The sequence below is a fragment of the Diceros bicornis genome, chromosome 29 (genome assembly GCF_020826845.1).
Source record: "Diceros bicornis minor isolate mBicDic1 chromosome 29, mDicBic1.mat.cur, whole genome shotgun sequence".
Taxonomy (NCBI): domain Eukaryota; kingdom Metazoa; phylum Chordata; class Mammalia; order Perissodactyla; family Rhinocerotidae; genus Diceros; species Diceros bicornis.
The window spans coordinates 16,888,410-16,907,396 of record NC_080768.1 but is presented as its reverse complement, the minus strand read 5'-3'; the positions used below and the strand labels follow the sequence as shown (position 1 = coordinate 16,907,396).

The 18,987-nt window shown below is 42.1% G+C and overlaps 1 protein-coding gene across 3 annotated transcripts in view; it reads right to left on the bottom strand.

Moving 5' to 3' along the window:
- Positions 1-18,987, bottom strand: part of SNX25 (sorting nexin 25) — a 129,000-nt gene that overhangs the window by 54,260 nt on the left and 55,753 nt on the right. For all 3 annotated transcript variants that reach the window (XM_058524988.1, XM_058524989.1, XM_058524990.1), the window contains exon 6: positions 4,149-4,219. In XM_058524988.1, the coding sequence (XP_058380971.1) occupies positions 4,149-4,219 (71 nt within the window). The remainder of the gene's footprint in view (positions 1-4,148; positions 4,220-18,987) is intronic.

Sequence of the window (18,987 nt, the reverse complement as noted above, 5' to 3'; positions counted from 1 at the left end):
AATGTCTATGCAAATCCTTTGCCCATTTTTCGATTGGGTTGTCTTTTGATTATCAAGTTGTATGAGTTCTTTATATATTCTGGATACAAGCCCTATATCATATATATGATTTGCAAATATTTTCTCCCATTTTATGGGCTGTTTACTTTCTTGTGACACACACAAGTTTTTAACTTTTGATGAAGTCCAATTTACCCTTTTTTTTTGGCCACTTACGTTTCCCTTTATTCTTATACAGACCCACACAATTTGCTAGAGCACTGATTCCACGGAAACTGTCTTTGTTCTGGACATAAAGACACATTGTGGCTTAAATCACCTATATGGTTTCAGCTATCCTCCTTTTTGCTGTGAGTTTATTTCTTACTTTGAATCCTATTATAGACTTAAAAGAGACTAATTTAGAAAAAGGTATCTGGGCCGGCCCAGTGGTTTAGCGGTTAAGTGCGTGTGCTCCGCTGCTGGCGGCCCTGCTTCGGATCCCGGGCGCGCACCGATGCACGGCTTCTCCAGCCATGCTGAGGCCACGTCCCACATGCAGCAACTGGAAGGATGTGCAGCTATGACATACAACTATCTACTGGGGCTTTGGGGGAAAAAATAAATAAATAAAATCTTTTAAAAAAATTAAAAAAATAAAAGAAAAAAAAGAAAAAGCTATCTACTGGTACCAAAATTAACCCAAAAGGAGATTAATGTAGCAAACCTTAATGTGGTCATAGAGCTTACTGAAAATAAATGTTCCTAGCATTTTCACAAAAAAGGAACTACAATGCTATCTTAAACTTAATAGTTACAATGTTGTAGGTTGAATTGTGTCCCCCAAAAAGATATGCTGAAGTCCTAAACCCTGGTACCTGTGAATGTGACCTTATTTGGAAACAGGGCCTTTGCAGATGTACTCAAGTTCAGATGAGTTCAGTTTAATTAGTGTGGGCCCTAATCCAATGACTGGTGTCCTCATAAGAAAACAAAGACACAGGTACAGGGAGAATGCCATGTGATGATAGACGCGGAGACTGGAGTGATGTGTCTTCAAGCCAAAGAATGCCGAGGATTGCTGGCAACACCAAAAACTAAGAGAAAGGTGTGGAAGAGATTCTTCCCTACAGCATTGAGAGAGAGCATGGCCCTGCCGCCAACACCTTGATTTTGGACTTCTAGCCGTCAGAACTGTGAAAGAACACATTTTTCTACTGAAACCACCCAGTTTGTGGTAGTTTGCTATGGCAGCCCTAGGAAACCAATACATATAATAAACCAAATGCTTTAGTTATAATTAAAATTCAATCAAAATACACCAAATTAAGAGTAAATTCTGCCAGTTAATTTGTCCTTATATAATAAAATGCACATACACTCTCATGCTAAATTTTCATGTTAAACACTAAGCATGTAACAAAGAGCTAATCTTGGCAGATTAACTTTGCAAAAAGCAGTAAGACTAAATCTTACTAAATCTAACACATCCACTGGAGTGTTAAACTGTGTGGATGCAGAGGTTGGAGATGATGATCACTGCTGACCAGTGACCTCAGAGAAGTAATGAAACCAGCCTCCTATGTTTTCTGTCCCCAGGCAAAATAGCTCCGAGGCCCCCAGTGAGCTCAGCCTCTTGTTTGCCTTTTCGCCAGTGCGTGAACAGAGGAGGCCATGACACCCTAGACAGTCTTGTAAGGACAGCCTAGATGGAAAACAGAGGCATGAAAGTAAGAAGTGTCACTGAGCTTGCCTAGTACCGTAACTGCCGTGGGCTGAATTCTATTCCCCCCATCCCAAATTTGTATGTTTTAGTCCTAATACCTAGTACCTCCGAATGACCATTTTTGGAGATACGGTTTTTACGGTGGTGACTAAGTTAAGATGGGGTCATTAGGGTGAGCCCTAATCCAATGTGATTGGTGTCCTTGTAAGAATAGGAAATTTAGACACATACGTGGACAGAGGAAAGACGATGTGAAGACATAGGAAGAAGATGGCTATCTACAAGCCAAGAAGAGAGGCCTGAAACAGATCCTTCCATCACTGCCCTCAAAAGGAACCAACCCTGCCAACACCCTAGCTCGAACTTCTAGACTCCAGAACTGTGAGAAAATAAATTTCTGTTGTTGAAGCAACTCAGTCTGTGGGACTTTGTTATGGCAGCCCTAGTAAACTAATAAAATAACACGAAATAAGAAAGGTATTTTTCTGACTAAAATCACATAACGAGGAGGAGCACTGAGAAAAGATAACGGTGGCGGGGCTGGCCCAGCGGTACAGTGGTTAAGTTTGCACACTCAGCTTCAGCGGCCCAGGTTCACGGGTTCAGATCCCAGGCACAGACCAACACACCACCTGTCAAGCGATGCTGTGGTGACGACCCATATAAAGCAGAGGAAGATGGGCACAGATGTTAGCCCAGGGCCAATCTTCCTCAGCTAAAAGAGGAGGATTGCCAAGAGATGTTAGCTCAGGGCTAATCTTCCTCACACACACACAAAAAAAGATAATAGTGGCAACAAGAAATTCGTCTCTAGTATTCTCTTTAAAACATCTGTCAAACTGACAGAAATGAAGCATCTTCCCTGTGGGATCTATGAGAAAAAGGAGAGGAACAGAGCCTATACTCTTGTTGGAATTATTCGGATCACATCCCCTTTACAGGCTCAAAAGCCTCCAAAGACTTCCTTCCTCATTCAGAAGAAAAGCCAAAGTCTCTATAACCAGTACGGCCCTTCATGATAGGGTCCCTGCCACCTCTCTGATCTCATGTTTGGCTTCTCTCTCCCGACTCACCCCTCTCCATCTACAGAGGCCGCCTGCTTCCACATCAGAGTGTTGCACCTGTCCTTCCCCAGATACCCTCAGGCCCCCAGGTCTTGGTTCATAGGTGACCACTGGGGTGAGGTCTTCCCAGATCAATGGACCTGAATGCAAAATGAGCCTCTACTCCAGCTGAACCAGCATTCCCTACCACACACCTCCCCCCCAGCTTTGTTCTTCTCCAAGGCACATATCGCCATCTGAAATACCATATATTTTATTCTCTTATTGTCTCATTCTCTCCCAGCCTAGTTTAGGGACTCAATAAATGAGAGATTTTGTCTTGCTCACTACTGTATCACAATCACCTAGTCAGTGTTCAGTATGCATTTCTGAATGAACGCACTTGCACCATCTTCCTTACGCGGCTAAGATTAAGAGTTAGTGCCTCTTCATAGTCTATACCTTCATTTCCTTTTTTACAAAGCTCCTGCCTTCTGTCAGTGACTCAGAGACAACAAAAGTCCCCAGCCCAAGCTTCCTTTTGCCTCTGTGTGCTAAAAAGAAACCTGGGAGCATGTTTTAAGTCTCTGGGCCAACTCTTCCTTGTTCTGGTAGCGCCCTACTCCCTGATGGGGCTTGAGTGAGCCTGGAAACTTTCGTGGGAAGTCTAGCATACAAGACGGTAGTGTTCACTGCCTCTCAGCTACGAATCAAGACCTGCTCTGCACTCTGGACAGTAACATGTCCTTCAACTTCGTATGTGAGAAGGGGAATATGCTAGCACCAGGCAAACTACAAGGGAGTTGAGAGCCATCTTAACATTTTAAGTATTCCTCAGTATCATGCCTGGGTAAAAATCTCCTCATTTGAAGAGAAACAAAGAGGGAAAAAAAGACATAGAACATATTTATTTTTTAAATCTACAAGAGTAGAAGGAGGAAAGAAGCTGTTCACAATACAAATGCTTAACTAAAATGTTAAGTAAATTATGAAACATCAACTCACTGGAGTCATTTAAATGACTATCAAGATTATGTTTCCAAATAGAAATATTAATGAACATTAAGATTAAATTTTAACATGAGAAAAAATTAAGAAATCCTCTTTAGTTTAAAAACAGAACAGAAGCACTATATATCCAATGATTTTAATCTTCTAAAATTGTGACTACAGATGAATAAAGTTTATAAGGGAACACAGAAATACAAAGGTTTTTGTTAGGATGAAATTATACTGACTTTCTCTAATGCTGTTACACTATTATTTTATTAAATCTGAAATATTTAAATGGAAGCCAGAAGAATGCACATACTTGCCAAAGCTCTGACAGGAGAGAGAAGACTGGGGATGGACCTAGGACCTTCAGGGTGTAGAACTGAAGAAAACAAAGTGGTTCTTACCCTTGTGCCTCTTCAGCTGGGGAAAGCTGCTAATTGTAGTTGCTTGGATTATTTCCACTACAATTTGATACCTGATTTTCAAAAAGAGAGAAAAAGAAAAGATTGAATAGGAAGAAAATACTATTTTCAGAGAGACTTTTTAGACTGTTTGTACTAATCAAATAAAACAGAAGAACTGCAAATCCTGCCCCAGGATCATTAAAACCATCCAATATGGATTGAGCCAGGTGCTATGCCATGTGTCAGTCATTTCTGAGACCCTAACGTAAGAATCATGAGCTTACTCCCCTCACTCCTGTCTCTATGCCAGAAGCATTACTACCCGGCCCCTCTCTGAGACAGAAACTTTGAGGTTATGCTCAACTCCCCCCTCTCTTTCACGCCTCACCGCTACCCTCCTCTTTCCCCATTAGTAACCAGAACCTATTGATTCTACCCCTAAATCTGCACTGTCCAATAAGGTGGCCATGAGCCACAGGTGGTGACTTTAATTAATAAGTTAAAAATTCAGTTCCTCAGTTGCACTAGCCACATTTGAAGTGGTCAACAGCCACGCGCGCCTCATGCACCATATTGTACAGTGCAAATGGAACATTTCCATCACTGCAGGAAGTTCTATCAGATGGTGTCATCCTACATACTTCTCAAAGCCGTCCTCTCCCCTCCAGTGCCACTGTCACTGTCTTAGTGATTTCCCTCATTACTTCTCACTTCGAAGACCATTCCAGACCAAGAGAATCAGAGTATCTGCACTTGCATCAATATTGTTGAAGCTTCCTAGGTAATTCTAACGAACACAGAGAGCTGAGAACCATAGGAGTAGAGCGCCAGGTATATGTATGTGTGACTGAGAACACCTCCAAGTCAGAAAGAATACAAGTTTACATTTTAGGTGCTGAAGACAACCCTAGAGTTGTGGCTATTCTGAGCATATTCAGTTGGGCTTCATGAACCCAAGTTCTTAAGGGCTATTCAGTGGTTACTAAGTATTGCCCAAGCAAACTCACCTATCCTGAGAATTTCTTAGCCCTTAATTATATTGACTGATTAAGAACCAGCCATAATAAAGCTATTTAACATTAGTTCTTACTCTGAAGACAAACTCTGCAGCATTCTAAGTTTAATGCCACATTTGGCTGGCTTTTAGAGCACAAAATAAGATACGTTCTTTTGCTTTTCAACTAAAACCCAGATGACAGACATGAATTCATCATAGTCGTAGCTATTCATGGACTCCTCACAGATTCACATCTTTTTATTTCTTCACTTGTGTAATATAAATATCGACGCCTGCCTCTCACCATCTCAAAGAACAGGCTGTCCGGAGCATTGTCGGCATCACCTGGAGATTGTGGCAGACACTGCTGGTTGCCAATATCCTGTCTCTCTTTCTTCCTCACTAACTGAACCACAGTTTTATCAGGAAAGCAAGGCACCCAGCTAAAAATGCTAACCTTCTCCCTAGCAGGTAGGGACGGCCATTTCATATAGTTCTAGCCTATGAGGTATAAGCAGAAGTGCTGCGTGGGGTGGGGATACCAGGAAAGCTTTCTAAAGGGGCAGATCCCACAGAAAAGCCCTTTCAGTCTTTTGTCCTTGCCCTTCCCCCACTTTCCTACGTGGAACAAGAATGCAACCTGCACAACAGCCATGAGGATGCAAGTCACAGGCTACGATGGTGACATAAGAGGACAGGAGGAGTTCAGGTCTCCAATGACACCACTGAGCCATCATAACAGCCCCAGACAGCCTATCCCAGGACATCTTCTTACATGAGGAAAATAAACCTATAACTCGTTTAAGTGACTATGTGTCAAGTTGTCTCATGGCCAAACACCATCCCGACAGATAGAGAGCTCTTTGAAGACTCCATGCACAGAGAAGACATCTCTAGGCTAAATACATGCTCAGGCAGTGTTCTCCAAATGGAAGCCTTGCTAGAGCATTAATGATCAGTCAAGTTTTCTGAAGGAACTGCCTTCTTCCTCCAAATAATGGTAAAGCACAAAAATAGCTCTTTATGTGATTTTTCCTGCAAACTGCTGAATGAATGAGGAAACATTTTATAAGAAGCACACACAAACCTGGAACTGTCAAAGTCTAACACTCCCTAACCAAGTCTGTAATTTAACCTTGGACTTAGATTTTACGAGCGGAAAGCACTGACTTCTCATTCAACCCCAGCACCTGCCTCCAAACTCCTCCTTGTGTATTGCCATCAGGATGACCTGCAAACAGACCAATGCCCTTTCACACAGCCATTCGAATCTCAGGAACTTACCCTAAGGAAACAATTTAACAGAAGCAACAACAACAAAAAATTATATACATGCTTGTAGCAACTTCTACAAAGAAAAGCATGAGAATAATCTATGTGGTCAATATGCTTTCATTAAATAAACATTTGTTAATCTTTTCCTATGTTCTAGACACATGGGAACAAATAACACCAATATGGTCCCTGCTTTCAGGAAGTTCTGGGGATATGTGAGACCAAGGGGAACGCACTCAGCCAACGATATTTAGAATTACAAAGATTACGTATAAATATATTTTAATGACACACTAATTCTAAAATGCAAAATAGCATGCACATTTATGACAGCAGATATGTAAATATGTGGGTATACGAACAAGGGTTACAGTGCACAATAGAGATAAAGGAAAATGAAGGGCAGTTGTGTTACAATGGTAGAAATATAAATCATTTTTAAACGTTTTCCAAATTGTCCATCTGTCTGTCTGTCTATCTATCTTAGCCTATTCAAACTAAACTTACCTTCTTTCCTGCATAGGAAGCTTTCCTTACCTCTCCATTACTGCACTAGCATCATCATCCTTCTATCCTTCTAGGCTCAAAATCTTATCTTAGATATTTGCCCTACCAGTAAATTTCAGTCTCAAAGCCCTACTGATTTGTCCTTTGAATCTTTAAATAAGTTCCTTTCTTAACTCTTCCTTTTGTCACCACCCTATCTCAGGCTTTCTTCTCCCACACGAGTCAGTGCAACGGCTAAACAGTCTAACCATCTCTTTGACTTCAATCCTTTCTCCCATCCAAACCGTCCTGAGCACCCCTGTCAAAACACATTCCTAAAAGACCCCTTTCCTCTCATCCTTCCCTTGCTCCACACCTCCAGTGACCTCGCCAAAGGAGTAACCCTGCATTCCAGCCTGCCATTCCCTCTGCAACCTGGCACTGGCCCTCTTATGCAATCCAACTTCTTTTTCTCCTCAATATAAACCTGGACTTAAGCCAGGCCAGTTTCTACAGTGCCCTCCAAAACTCGAGTCACTTTCCAAGCTTTTGCTCACGCTGTTTCCTTCTGGAAACAATCTCCCTACTTGTCCACTTAACTAGATCTTACATGTAGTACTTCTTCCCTCAAATCTTCCCTAATTCCTCTAATCCACATTAATCTTTCTCTTCTCTGAAATCCTAAATTACTTCAGCTCTATAATAGTACCTATTCATATGCCATTTTACATCGCTGTTTTAAAGGGTCACAATTCCACAAAGAGTGCTGTGAATGAAGAAAATGGTGTGGCCAGTCCTTTCAGGGCCTAACACTTCTTTAAAAAATGGTAACACATTTAAGCCTAAGCCAAAATTATGGCTTTGTTTGTAATAAAAATACACTACCTTTTTTCTCTCCAACTAGATCATGAGCCTCTTCGAAGACAGGGATTGGTGTCTTGTACTCTCCTGTAGGACCTAGCTTGGCACTAAACATATGATAGGCACTCAGCAAATATTAACAAGTACTATGGACTGAATGTTTGTGTTCCCCCAAAATGCATATGTTGAAGCCTAATCCCCAAAGTGATGGTATTTGGAGGTGGGACCTTTGGGAAGTGATTAGGTAGGTAGGGTGGTAACTTCACAAATGAGATGAACTCCCTTATAAAAAAGAGACCTCAGAGAGCTCTCTGTCCACCATATGAAGTTACAGCGAGAAGTCTATAAACCAGGGAGTGGGTCCTCACCAGACATGGAATCTGCCGGCACCTTGATCTTGGACTTCCCAGCCTCCAGAAGTGTGAGAAAGAAATGTCTGCTGTTTAAGCCACCCATTCTATGGTATTTTTGTTATAGCAGTCCAAACTGACTAAGACAATGAGCTAAATTAATAAGCATTAACATCTATAACACTTAACAGGTACAAATAATATTTGGAACAATCTATTCTTTTGATATTCTTAGTGATTCACACTCTGGAACAAATGAGTCATCAATGGTCCTGAAGAAAATACATGCCATCTGAATAAAGAGTTAAATTTTTAAAATGAATACATAAAATTATAATGCAATACCAACTACCACTTACAGATTCCTTTCATTGGGCACCAGGTACCTGTTTAGATACTTTAATTTACCTGATCTCACTTAATCCTCATAACAAGGTACTGTAATTATCCCCACATTACAGAGGAGGAAGTTGGAGCTCAGGTGGATTAAATCTATCCAAGGTCTCACTGCTTTTAAGTACTAGAGCCAAAATTACAACCTAGGACTGCGTGACTCGAAAGCTCATGTTCTTAACCATTTTCCCGCTACCCTCAAATTCAATATAGGTTAATGTTTATCTCGTCCAAGGCCTTTCCAAGTACATAAGCATGGCTAATGCCAGACAATCTTTCCAGCCTTCCTGCCTTCTCTCTCCCTCTTGGATAGCATTTTCCTGCCAAACCAGACTGCATGCAATACCCCAAACACACTCTGGCTTGTCCCTGACTCCCAGCCTTTGCTCTGTTTCTTCTGTCTTGCACACAACCCCTCCCCCTTATCTGTTGAAATCCTATTTGTTCTTTTTTTTTTTTTTTTGTGAGGAAGATCAGCCCTGAGCTAACATCCATGCCAATCCTCCTCTTTGTGCTGAGGAAGACCGGCTCTGAGCTAACATCTATTGCCAATCCTCCTCCTTTTTTTTTTTCCCCAAAGCCCCAGTAGATAGTTGTATGTCATAGTTGCACATCCTTCTAGTTGCTGTATGTGGGACGTGGCCTCAGCACGGCCAGAGAAGCGGTGCGTCGGTGCACACCCGGGATCCGAACCCAGGCTGCCAGTAGCAGAGCGCGCGCACTTAACCGCTAAGCCACGGGGCCGGCTCAATCCTATTTGTTCTTAAACACTCAGTTCATGGCCTTTCTTCTCTGAAACTTCCTGGATTCCTCTCTTCCACAGGATGAAATATTTGCTCCAACCCACTTCATTAGTTCTTTATACTCCACTTCTCGTCTTAATATCTTGCTTCATATTTAGCCATTTATACCCAAGTGGGTCTCCCAGGCTGGACTACTAACACCTTGATGACAGGGGAAAGAATCCAAGGATCCACAAGCAATTCATCTTTATATACACCAGACCCTCCTCACGCAGTGCTCTGCATACAGTAGGCATTTGAAGGTGATTACTGAATCTGTAGAGTTCACTTTCACTTGATACCAAAAGGTGAAGTAGGAAATGAGTAGCTTTTTCATTCTCAACAAAAACCATACAATATATACCGGCAAATGCTGGCTATCCCTGATGGCACAGGCTTCCTAGTCCTCTGGGGAGCTATTCAGGGATGCCCAGCACTCTCTGGGCTTTCTTCCTCCAGACGGGGACATGGCCTTGCTGGTGCCAAGTTTGGTTCAAGAACCAGGAGGACTGATATTTGTAAACATTCTCTTGGTCAGAAGTGCAGAGATTGCTAGTATGTGTGTTTCCAAATGATAATGTAAACCCAAATATTAAGAGGAAGCAGCATAACAAGAATTCAGCTCTTGGGCCAGCCCGGTGGCTCAAGCGGTTAAGTGTGTGCGCTCCGCTGCGGCAGCCCAGGGTTCGCCGGTTCAGATCCCAGGCGCACACCAATGCACTGCTTGGCAAGCCATGCTGTGGCAGCGTCCCATATAAAGTGGAGGAAGATGGGCACAGATGTTAGCCCAGGGCCAGTCTTCCTCAGCAAAAAAAAAGAGGAGGATTGGCAGATGTTAGCACAAGGCTGATCTCACAAAAAACAAGAATTCACCTCTTTTCCAACTCTGGCAAGATCCTCCCTAGAGTACTCCCTTCCCAGGGACAAGGAAAAAAAATCACACAAAGATAACTGCCCCCTGCAGGTCGGAGTCGCCACCTCACCTCTCTTTAGCTTTATTCACTTATAAATTAATAATGACTTAGAGAAGATGTGTATTGATGACCTCTTCCCACCAATCTTAAACTTGCCTGAAATGCCACACAGTCCTTCAAAATCACCTTAGAAATCTATACTTTTATTGCCCTTCTACTGTCTATTGTTGAGAACAGCCTTGGAACTCTATTAGAATTGATTTCAAAGTTATTTATAAGCCAGACCAAAAAAAAAAAAAAAAAATTAGTCTCTTCATTTCATTAGGCACACCTTACACAGATTTTTTTTTTTAAATATTATTTTAGAGCTGTCTCAGGCGTGCACGTGCTGGAATGCCTTAGGAGAGCCAAAGGCTAGGCAAATCCTAGTCTCAGGTGTACAAGATGGTAAACGGTTTAAAATGCGGTTTTATACTAAAATTAGCAATCTTATACTTTAGACTACCATATACATACAGGTGTTTAATAAAAATTAAAAACTTAAAAATAATGTTTTCAGAGTTGCCACAGGCTACTTTACACTAGGCTAGGGATAACGTTTTCACTAGAGAGACTTTAGTTAAAGCGTTTGAGAAGAAATAAAGCAACCGTGATTTCAGCCGGCTAAGCTGAAGCTGTTTCCCAATTTAGGAAATGTATCAGAGCAGTTAAGAATGCGTGCTTTGGCACCAGACGGCCTGGGTTCAAATCCTGCTTCCAACACTTGCTGGGTCACTCTGGGAAAATTATTTAAACTTTCTAAAGCTCAAGAGTCCTCATATGTAAAAAGAGGAATAACTATTTTTCCTCATAGGCTTGCCATGAAGATTAAAGGAGGTAACATCTTTAATATATCTGAAATAGTCCCTGCTCCACAGTGAGGGTTCAGTAAATGTTAACTATTATTATTGTTCCTTAACACAGCTATTGACTCTTTAGGGAGTTGGTATGTGCATGTGTTTGTAAAATATATTAAAAAATTTTTTAAAGTAGCCTTACTTTTTCCTAATTATAAGAATGTCTTGGGCCGGCCCCATGGCGTAGTGGTTAAGTGCGTGCGCTCCACTGTTGGTGGCCAAGGTTCGGATCCCGGGCATGCACCAATGCACCGCTTGTCAGGCCATGCTGTGGCGGCGTCCCACATAAAGTCTCCACACATAAAGTAGAGGAAGATCGGCATGGGTGTTAGCTCAGGGCCAGTCTTCCTCAGCAAAAAGAGGAGGATTGGCATGGATGTTAGCTCAGGGCTGATCTTCCTCACAAAAAACAAAAACAAAAACAAAAACAAGGGGCCGGCTCGGTGGCCCAAGTGGTTAAGTGTGCGTGCTCCACTGTGGCGGGCGGCCTGGGGTTCGCCAGTTCGGATCCCGGGCGCGCACTGACGCACCGCTGGTCAAGCATGCTGTGGCAGCATCTCATATAAAGTGGAGGAAGATGGGCACAGATGTTAGCCCAGGGCCAGTCTTCCTCAGCAAAAAGAGGAGGATTGGCAGATGTTAGCTCAGGGTCGATGTTCCGCACAAAAAACAAAAACAAAAACAAAAGAATGTCTCAATCTAACGAATCTATGACCACGAGGTCACTGTAATCCAACAAAATCAGATTTATTGACCCACTGCAATGAGCAAGAGGGACTGTGGTGGCATCTCCTCCCAAAAAAGAAACGGCACAGTTAGTACAGGATTCTGGGAAGAGTGGAGTGTAGATGAAATTTAAATGAAGCAGCACTGTGACAGGCTCAACCCAGGGCTGTGTAAAGGGGTCAATTTCGGATGGATCCAGGATCCCATGTCCTGGGAAACTACAAAGGTAAGATATGGAATGTTGAGTCCATAAACCCCTTATGTGCAGCCCTGCGTCTGGGTTATAGATGAGGCTGCTTCTCCGTGTCAAAGTGACTGAAATCTTCCAGGCAAGAGTAGGATGTGTCATCTTTACTGATAAAATTTCAAACAGCAAAGTTTCTGATAGTCTAAGACTTTAGAGAGCACAGTTTCTCACTGAAGGAGAAAGCAGCAGTCACTCAAAGAAAGGAATCATTGTGACGTTTTACAGCCGCTGCATATACTTGGAAGAAATATTGTTTCCTGTTAACTTTGTAGCTGGCTTTAGGGACCGTTATCCCAGCCTGATAAATGGCCAACAGATTTTACTTTCTCTAAAGTAACCTATGTTCATTGAAGAAAATGGGAAAACACACAAAGCACAACATTCAAAGTTAACTATGATTAACATGTGGTATAACTTTATAAACGTTTTTCTATGCAAACATAATTCTTTTTTGTTTTATGAGACTGATTTATGCTATAATAGAGCCTTTTTAAAATATCAACTTATACTTACTACCTTCCAATATTATTATTCTTTCTTTTTTTTCGTCAGGAAGACTGACATTCTAACAAGCTAACATTCGTGCCCATCTTCCTCTATTGTGTATATGGGATGCCGCCAAAGCACAGCAGGATAAGCCAGGATAAGTGGTGTGTAGGTCTGGACCCGGGATCCAAACCAGCAAATCCCGGGCCGGGAAAGCAGAGCATGCGAACTCAACCACTACACCACCAGGCCTGCCGCAAAATATTCTGATGCAATACCACTATCCATTGTATAGGGGTGCCAAAATTTTAAGCATTTTGTTGTTTCAAGCTTTTCTCTATTTTAAATAAAATTGCAAGAAGCATTCTTGGAGAAATCTTTCTATACATTCGTGATTATTTACTTAAGATAAATTCCTATAAATAATAATTGTATCAAAAGGAATGCACATTTTGTGAGCTGTTTTTCATACCATAAAATTGTGTTATAGAAAGGTAAGAACTAGGCCGGCCCGTGGCTTAGCAGTTAAGTGTTCGTGCTCCGCTACTGGCGGCCTGGGTTTGGATCCCGGGCGCGCACCGACGCACCGCTTCTCTGGCCATGCTGAGGCCACGTCCCACATACAGCAACTAGAAGGACGTGCAACTATGACATACAACTACCTACTGGGGCTTTGGGGAAAAAAAAAAGGAGGAGGATTGGCAATAGATGTTAGCTCAGAGCCGGTCTTCCGCAGCAAAAAGAGGAGGATTAGCACGGGTGTTAGCTCAGGGCTGATCTTCCTCACAAAAAAAAAAGAAGAAGAAGAAAAAAAAGGTAAGAATTTATACCCCTATCAGCAGGTTATGAGGTCGTCGATTTTCCTACAATACTGCCAACACCAGGTGTCATCAAATGTTTCATCTTCACCAATATTATGAACAAAGAAAGGTATCTCGTTTTGGTTTTTATGTCTGAGTGCTACTACAGATAACAAGGTTCTGAGTGATCTTTTCACGAGGTCTGTTTAATGGTATTCAGCAGGAAGTGTCAGGGAGCTGAAGCACAAACAGGGCAAATATTTCCAGTTAGGACTCGGAGGAGTAAGAAGTTCTTTTCACTAAAGGGGCTTTTTAAAATCTCTTTTCCACTTTTCTAGTGTGCAAAAGGCAGCTGATTCCACAGAAAGACTAAGGCGTGCTTTCTAACCTTTTTCCATTCATGGCACACATAGCAAATAATAATATTTGAATAGACCACTGGGGTAACCAGCCATCCTGGGCCCTACCCAGCCACCCCAGGGCTGAGGAAACCTTGATCTCCAGACACCTATACACTATTTGAGTCACATCAGTTAGAAAGTTCTGGGGCCAGCCCCGTGGCTTAGCGGTTAAGTGCGCGCGCTCCGCTGCTGGCGGCCCGGGTTTGAACCCTGGGCGCCCACCGACACACCACTTCTCCAGCCATGCTGAGGCCACGTCCCACATACGGCAACTAGAAGGATGTGCAGCTATGACATAGAACTATCTACTGGGGCTTTGGGGGAAAAATAAATAAAATTATAAAAAAAAAAAAAAAAGAAAGTTCTGGACCAGAGCAGCGTGAGGTGTCTTGAACTTACGTAAACACATATACACGCACACTTCATGTTATATATACAGAAAATAATCTGGAGATACATATACCAAATATTAACAGTTTTCATCTATTTGTAATAAGTGATTTCTGTTTTCTTAATCTTGTTTATATCTTTCAGTCTTCCTAAAATAACTATACGTTACCACATATTCATTTTCTAGTTTCCAGAGCCTATAGAAATTACATGTTACAGAAGCACCAAAGCTTTGTCAAGACTGGCTAGCTGGTGTCCTTTAGTTAACCTCAAGAAAGCCAAAATTTTTCTCCCTGCTATGTCTATCTAATTTCTACTTCTACTAGCGGTCCTCATTTTTTTTTCCTTTTGGTGAGGAAGATTAGCCCTGAGCTAACATCTGTTGCCAATCCTCCTCTTTTTGCTGAGGAAGATTGGCCCTGGGCTAACACCCGTGCCCATCTTCCTCTACTTTATATGTGGGACGCCTGCCACAGCATGACTTGATGAGCAGTGCGTAGGTCCACACCCGGGATCCGAACCTGGGAACCCCAGGCTGCCAAAGTGGAGTGTGTGAACTTAACCACTACACCACCAGGCTGGCCCCATGTTCCTCGTATTTTTATGTCAACTATTAATGTCGTTATAAAGTGTTTGTTTATACACATACGTATAACACCACTGCTATGTTTCATTCTCAATTCTTACATAAAGCATTTCCATTCAGAATGTTTACTGAATATCATCTTTAGTTGCCTAGTTTTATGTTCTATGTTGAAAATGTTCTACTGACTTTCTTATACACGTTTTGAGTGAGGTTTTCCTGAAATAACATATTATTGTGTTGCCTCATCTCATGCACCAATTCTATTCAAGTTAGGATCTGAGCATTTTTGCTGCCTTCTCTTGACAACTGTTATTTTTTTCAGCTCTTATTGGGAGTCTAGTCTGTCCTGAGAACTGTGTTAAGGCATTACGTGCATTATCTCATTTAACTATCACCACAAGCCTATGAAATAGGAACAATTTTCCCCCTTTCACAGTTAAAACTGAGGCTGCGAGTTTAAACGATTTGCCCAAGGTCACGCAGCTTGCAAGCAGCAAAGTCAGAATGCAGACCAGGTCTGTGCAGCTCAGCTCTGCCTGACCCTTGAGCCCATGTTCTTGGCCAGGCTCTACTTTAGGTGCTTGACTGGTCACTATAGGTGGACTTCTTGTGTTGTTGACCCTCATCTGCCTCTAGAAAAACTACATTTCTGTCTAGCACAGGGTGATCAAAAGATAGAGCCTGTGTGCCCACCACCCAGTGCTGTGCTGGAGCCAGCTCACGAGAGCCGGCTGTTAAACTTGCAGAAATGAAACCCACCGCTATTAAAATTAAATCATACAAACTTACAATTAAATGATATATTTTTTTTTTTTTTTTTTTGTGAGGAGATCAGCCCTGAGCTAACATCCGCCAATCCTCCTCTTTTTTTCGCTGAGGAAGACGGCCCTGGGCTAACGTCGGTGCCTATCTTCCTCCACTTTATATGGGACGCCGCCACAGCATGGCTTACCAAGCAGTGCGTCGGTGCGCGCCCGGGATCCGAACCAGCGAACCCCGGGCCGCCGCAGCGGAGCGCGCGCACTTAACCGCTTGCGCCACCGGGCCGGCCCCTAAATGATATATTTTTTAAAAGGTAAAATACTCAACACTCATCATTTCCTAAGCATTTTGTTTCACTATTATCTATGCTTGAGGTTACTGACATCTAGTGTATCACTGTGGTGGTATATAGTATGTTATCTATATATATAAAATGGTGTGCTAACGTAAGGTCAGTGATGTCATCCTGGTGGCTTAACATCGGCCATGGTGGGAGTATTAACACCACAGAAATCAGCAAATGCTACAAGTCAGGGTTTCTCACCCCTCCTCTCCCAAAAGGCAGCTGTTAAAAATGACCAGCACACCCCTTCTTTGACTCTTCATCACTCTTTAGCAGACCTTGTGAACCATACAATTCTTTTCTGTTGAGTAGAGACTGAGCACCAGTCTTTCTGTTGCTGTTGTTAAGAAAAAAGCACTACCCATCCACCTCACCCCACCTCCAACTCAATGTTTCATTCTGAGTATAAGAAGCTCCATCCCCGGCCTCTCTCCACCTCTCACTCACTCCTCTCCTCTCCTCATTTGAGAAGGAAGAGGATTTTAATCTGATCATAGAGGAGGAGGAGGGGCATGCAAAGCACAGGCCTTCTGTCCTCCCTCCTCTTAAGAGCATGTGTTCTCTGCCTCCAAGGGCAGCCAGCAAGTGGACTCCACGTGCCAGGGAGATGGGGAGGGAGAAAGCAGAGACAAGGAGGCTTACTCTGGTCCAGCATTGCTAGGGAGAAAAGACTGTCTAATTCTGAGACTCTGTTTTAGACAGTGCACTGCTTGCATATATGAACCACATTCTCCATGATCTCATCAGTAATAAGAGTGACATTTTGGTCTTCATTTGCCTTATTCCTTGACACTAAGACAGTTCAGACCTCAGGATGGAGAGAGGAGCATTGCTATTTATTGGTCCTCCTCAAGCCCCCAAAGGAAACACTGCATTTCAATGGGCCACTAGTAATGAATCAATGTTCACAACGAAATTAAATATCTTTCCAATCCTTGGAAGAATGATTATAACAACAACAACAATAGTAGCAGCTAACAGTTAGGAATATGCAGATCCTGGGCCAAGTGCTTTACATAAACTGACTCGTGGTCCCACCTGTCAATCATAAAGCAGATACACCTCCCCCAGGGTGCCAGTGTTACTCAGTTATAAGGACATAATGAATTCTTTGAGAATTCACAGACCATAAACTTCTTTACACCAAAATTTCCCCTTCTTATATCAAATTTTACATTGCTGCTGATACTTATCTTTCCTCCTAAATGAAAATAATTTGTGTTCTCTGATATGTTTATCTCTCACCTCTGTGCCCTCTGCTGTTTCCCAGACACCAACAGAAGGAATTATATTCTGAAGTCATGTACTGTTATTTTTCATAATACTGAAAGATCTTTTAGAACATTTCTCTTAGGCGGCCTCGCATTTTAATGAGTTTTTTTAAACAAAATTTATATTCATTTATTCGTTTCATAAAAATTTGCCAGGCTTCTCTTTGTTTTACACTTCATGATTTTTCATCTTCTTGTCCACCCACATTAACCCTTTCCTCAGCAATTTATACGTGCTTATTGATTTCTGACACGGTGCATCAGTTCATCTTAAGGTATGCTTGATTTCTGCTTTCATGATCCCCTATAAAGTAATCCTATTTTACTGCTCATGATTCACAATATATTTTCCGAATCACAGCTCAAAACACTGAACATTCAAATAATTTGAATTCTTCTACACAGAAGCATGCAATTTTAAGAATTTTAATATTTTTAACATATTATCTTCATGTGCAAACGCAGAGGTAAAAATCCATCCCCTCAATATCTGAAGAAAAAATATTTCGCAAACACCCTCAGTAACCCACTCCCTTGTTAATTATGATCTCTTAAGTTAACCCATTCATTATGCCCAGTGCCTCTCACTTTACCCTAGTAAAACAGAAAACACCACATCAATCTCACAGACTATATAAAAGGTTTCCCTCTCTTCTCCAACCTAAATAATCCTTAATCTCTAATTTTAAACCTGTCACTCATTAGAATTTCCTCTCTACTATTTTCAGACTCTCCATGTTGCTCTTTAAATGAGGAGTCAGTAATAAACAAATCCACAACTGAAAAATCTAATAAAGATTGGACTGGTGGTAAATGAAATTATGGCAGAGACAGGCTGCTCTGATTTTCTTTATTACTACTTGTTTCTCTGGCAGTCTATCACTGTCTTTGTTTTTTTTTTTTTTTTTCTTTTAAATTTTTATTTATTTATTTATTTTTCCCCCCAAAGCCCCAGTAGATAGTTGTATGTCATAGCTGCACAGCCTTCTAGTTGCTGTATATGGGACGCGGCCTCAGCATGGCCGAAGAAGCAGTGTGTCGGTGTGCGCCCGGGAACCGAACCCGGGCCACCAGCAGCGGAGCGCGCACACTTAACCGCTAAGCCACGGGGCCGGCCCTATCACTGTCTTTGTTAATAGATGATGGTACTTCAGAGGGTATCATTCTCTACGCATGGATTAGCGCCTGCAAAGACTCATGGACAGTGGAGCGTCATCTCCACACTTGTAGGAAATCCCACAAGGTTCGGGTTCTGCGTCACTGGTTTTCTGCCCACCTGGCTAGCAAGTCAGACACGGTGAGTTCAAATCCCAGCTCTGTTACTCATTAGCTGTGTGATCCAGGGCAAAGTCACTTTACTTTCTTCACCCATACGATGAGAATAATAGTACCTAATTCACATAGTTGTTAGGAGGATCAGATGATGATTATAAAGAACCTGACACTGTGCTTAATACATGTTACATATTCAACAAATGGTAGCTTAAAAACAAAGCGAGTTTCCCCTTCTTGAGCGTTTGCTTGGCATCTCTTTAACCTTGCAAACGTCCAGTCCAGGACAGTGGTATTTTTCCAATGCTGTGTGGGAAGTAGCGCTATCCTGCCTCACTGTAACTACATAACACATAGTACTGTAGCAAACTGGCTACTTGCCTATTCCACATCCATTCTTTCTTCCTTAGTAATAGAATCCTCCATTTGTAACTGAGCCAAAGGCTGCCCAGAATAAGACTACTTACTACATCTCAATCGTTCTGACCAATAAAATATGAACAGAAATATCATGTAGCAGCTTCCAGAAATTTCCTTGAAAGATAGTGCATGACCTTTGCCACCGTCTTTCCCGCCTTCATTCTGCTTCCTGGAATTAGGA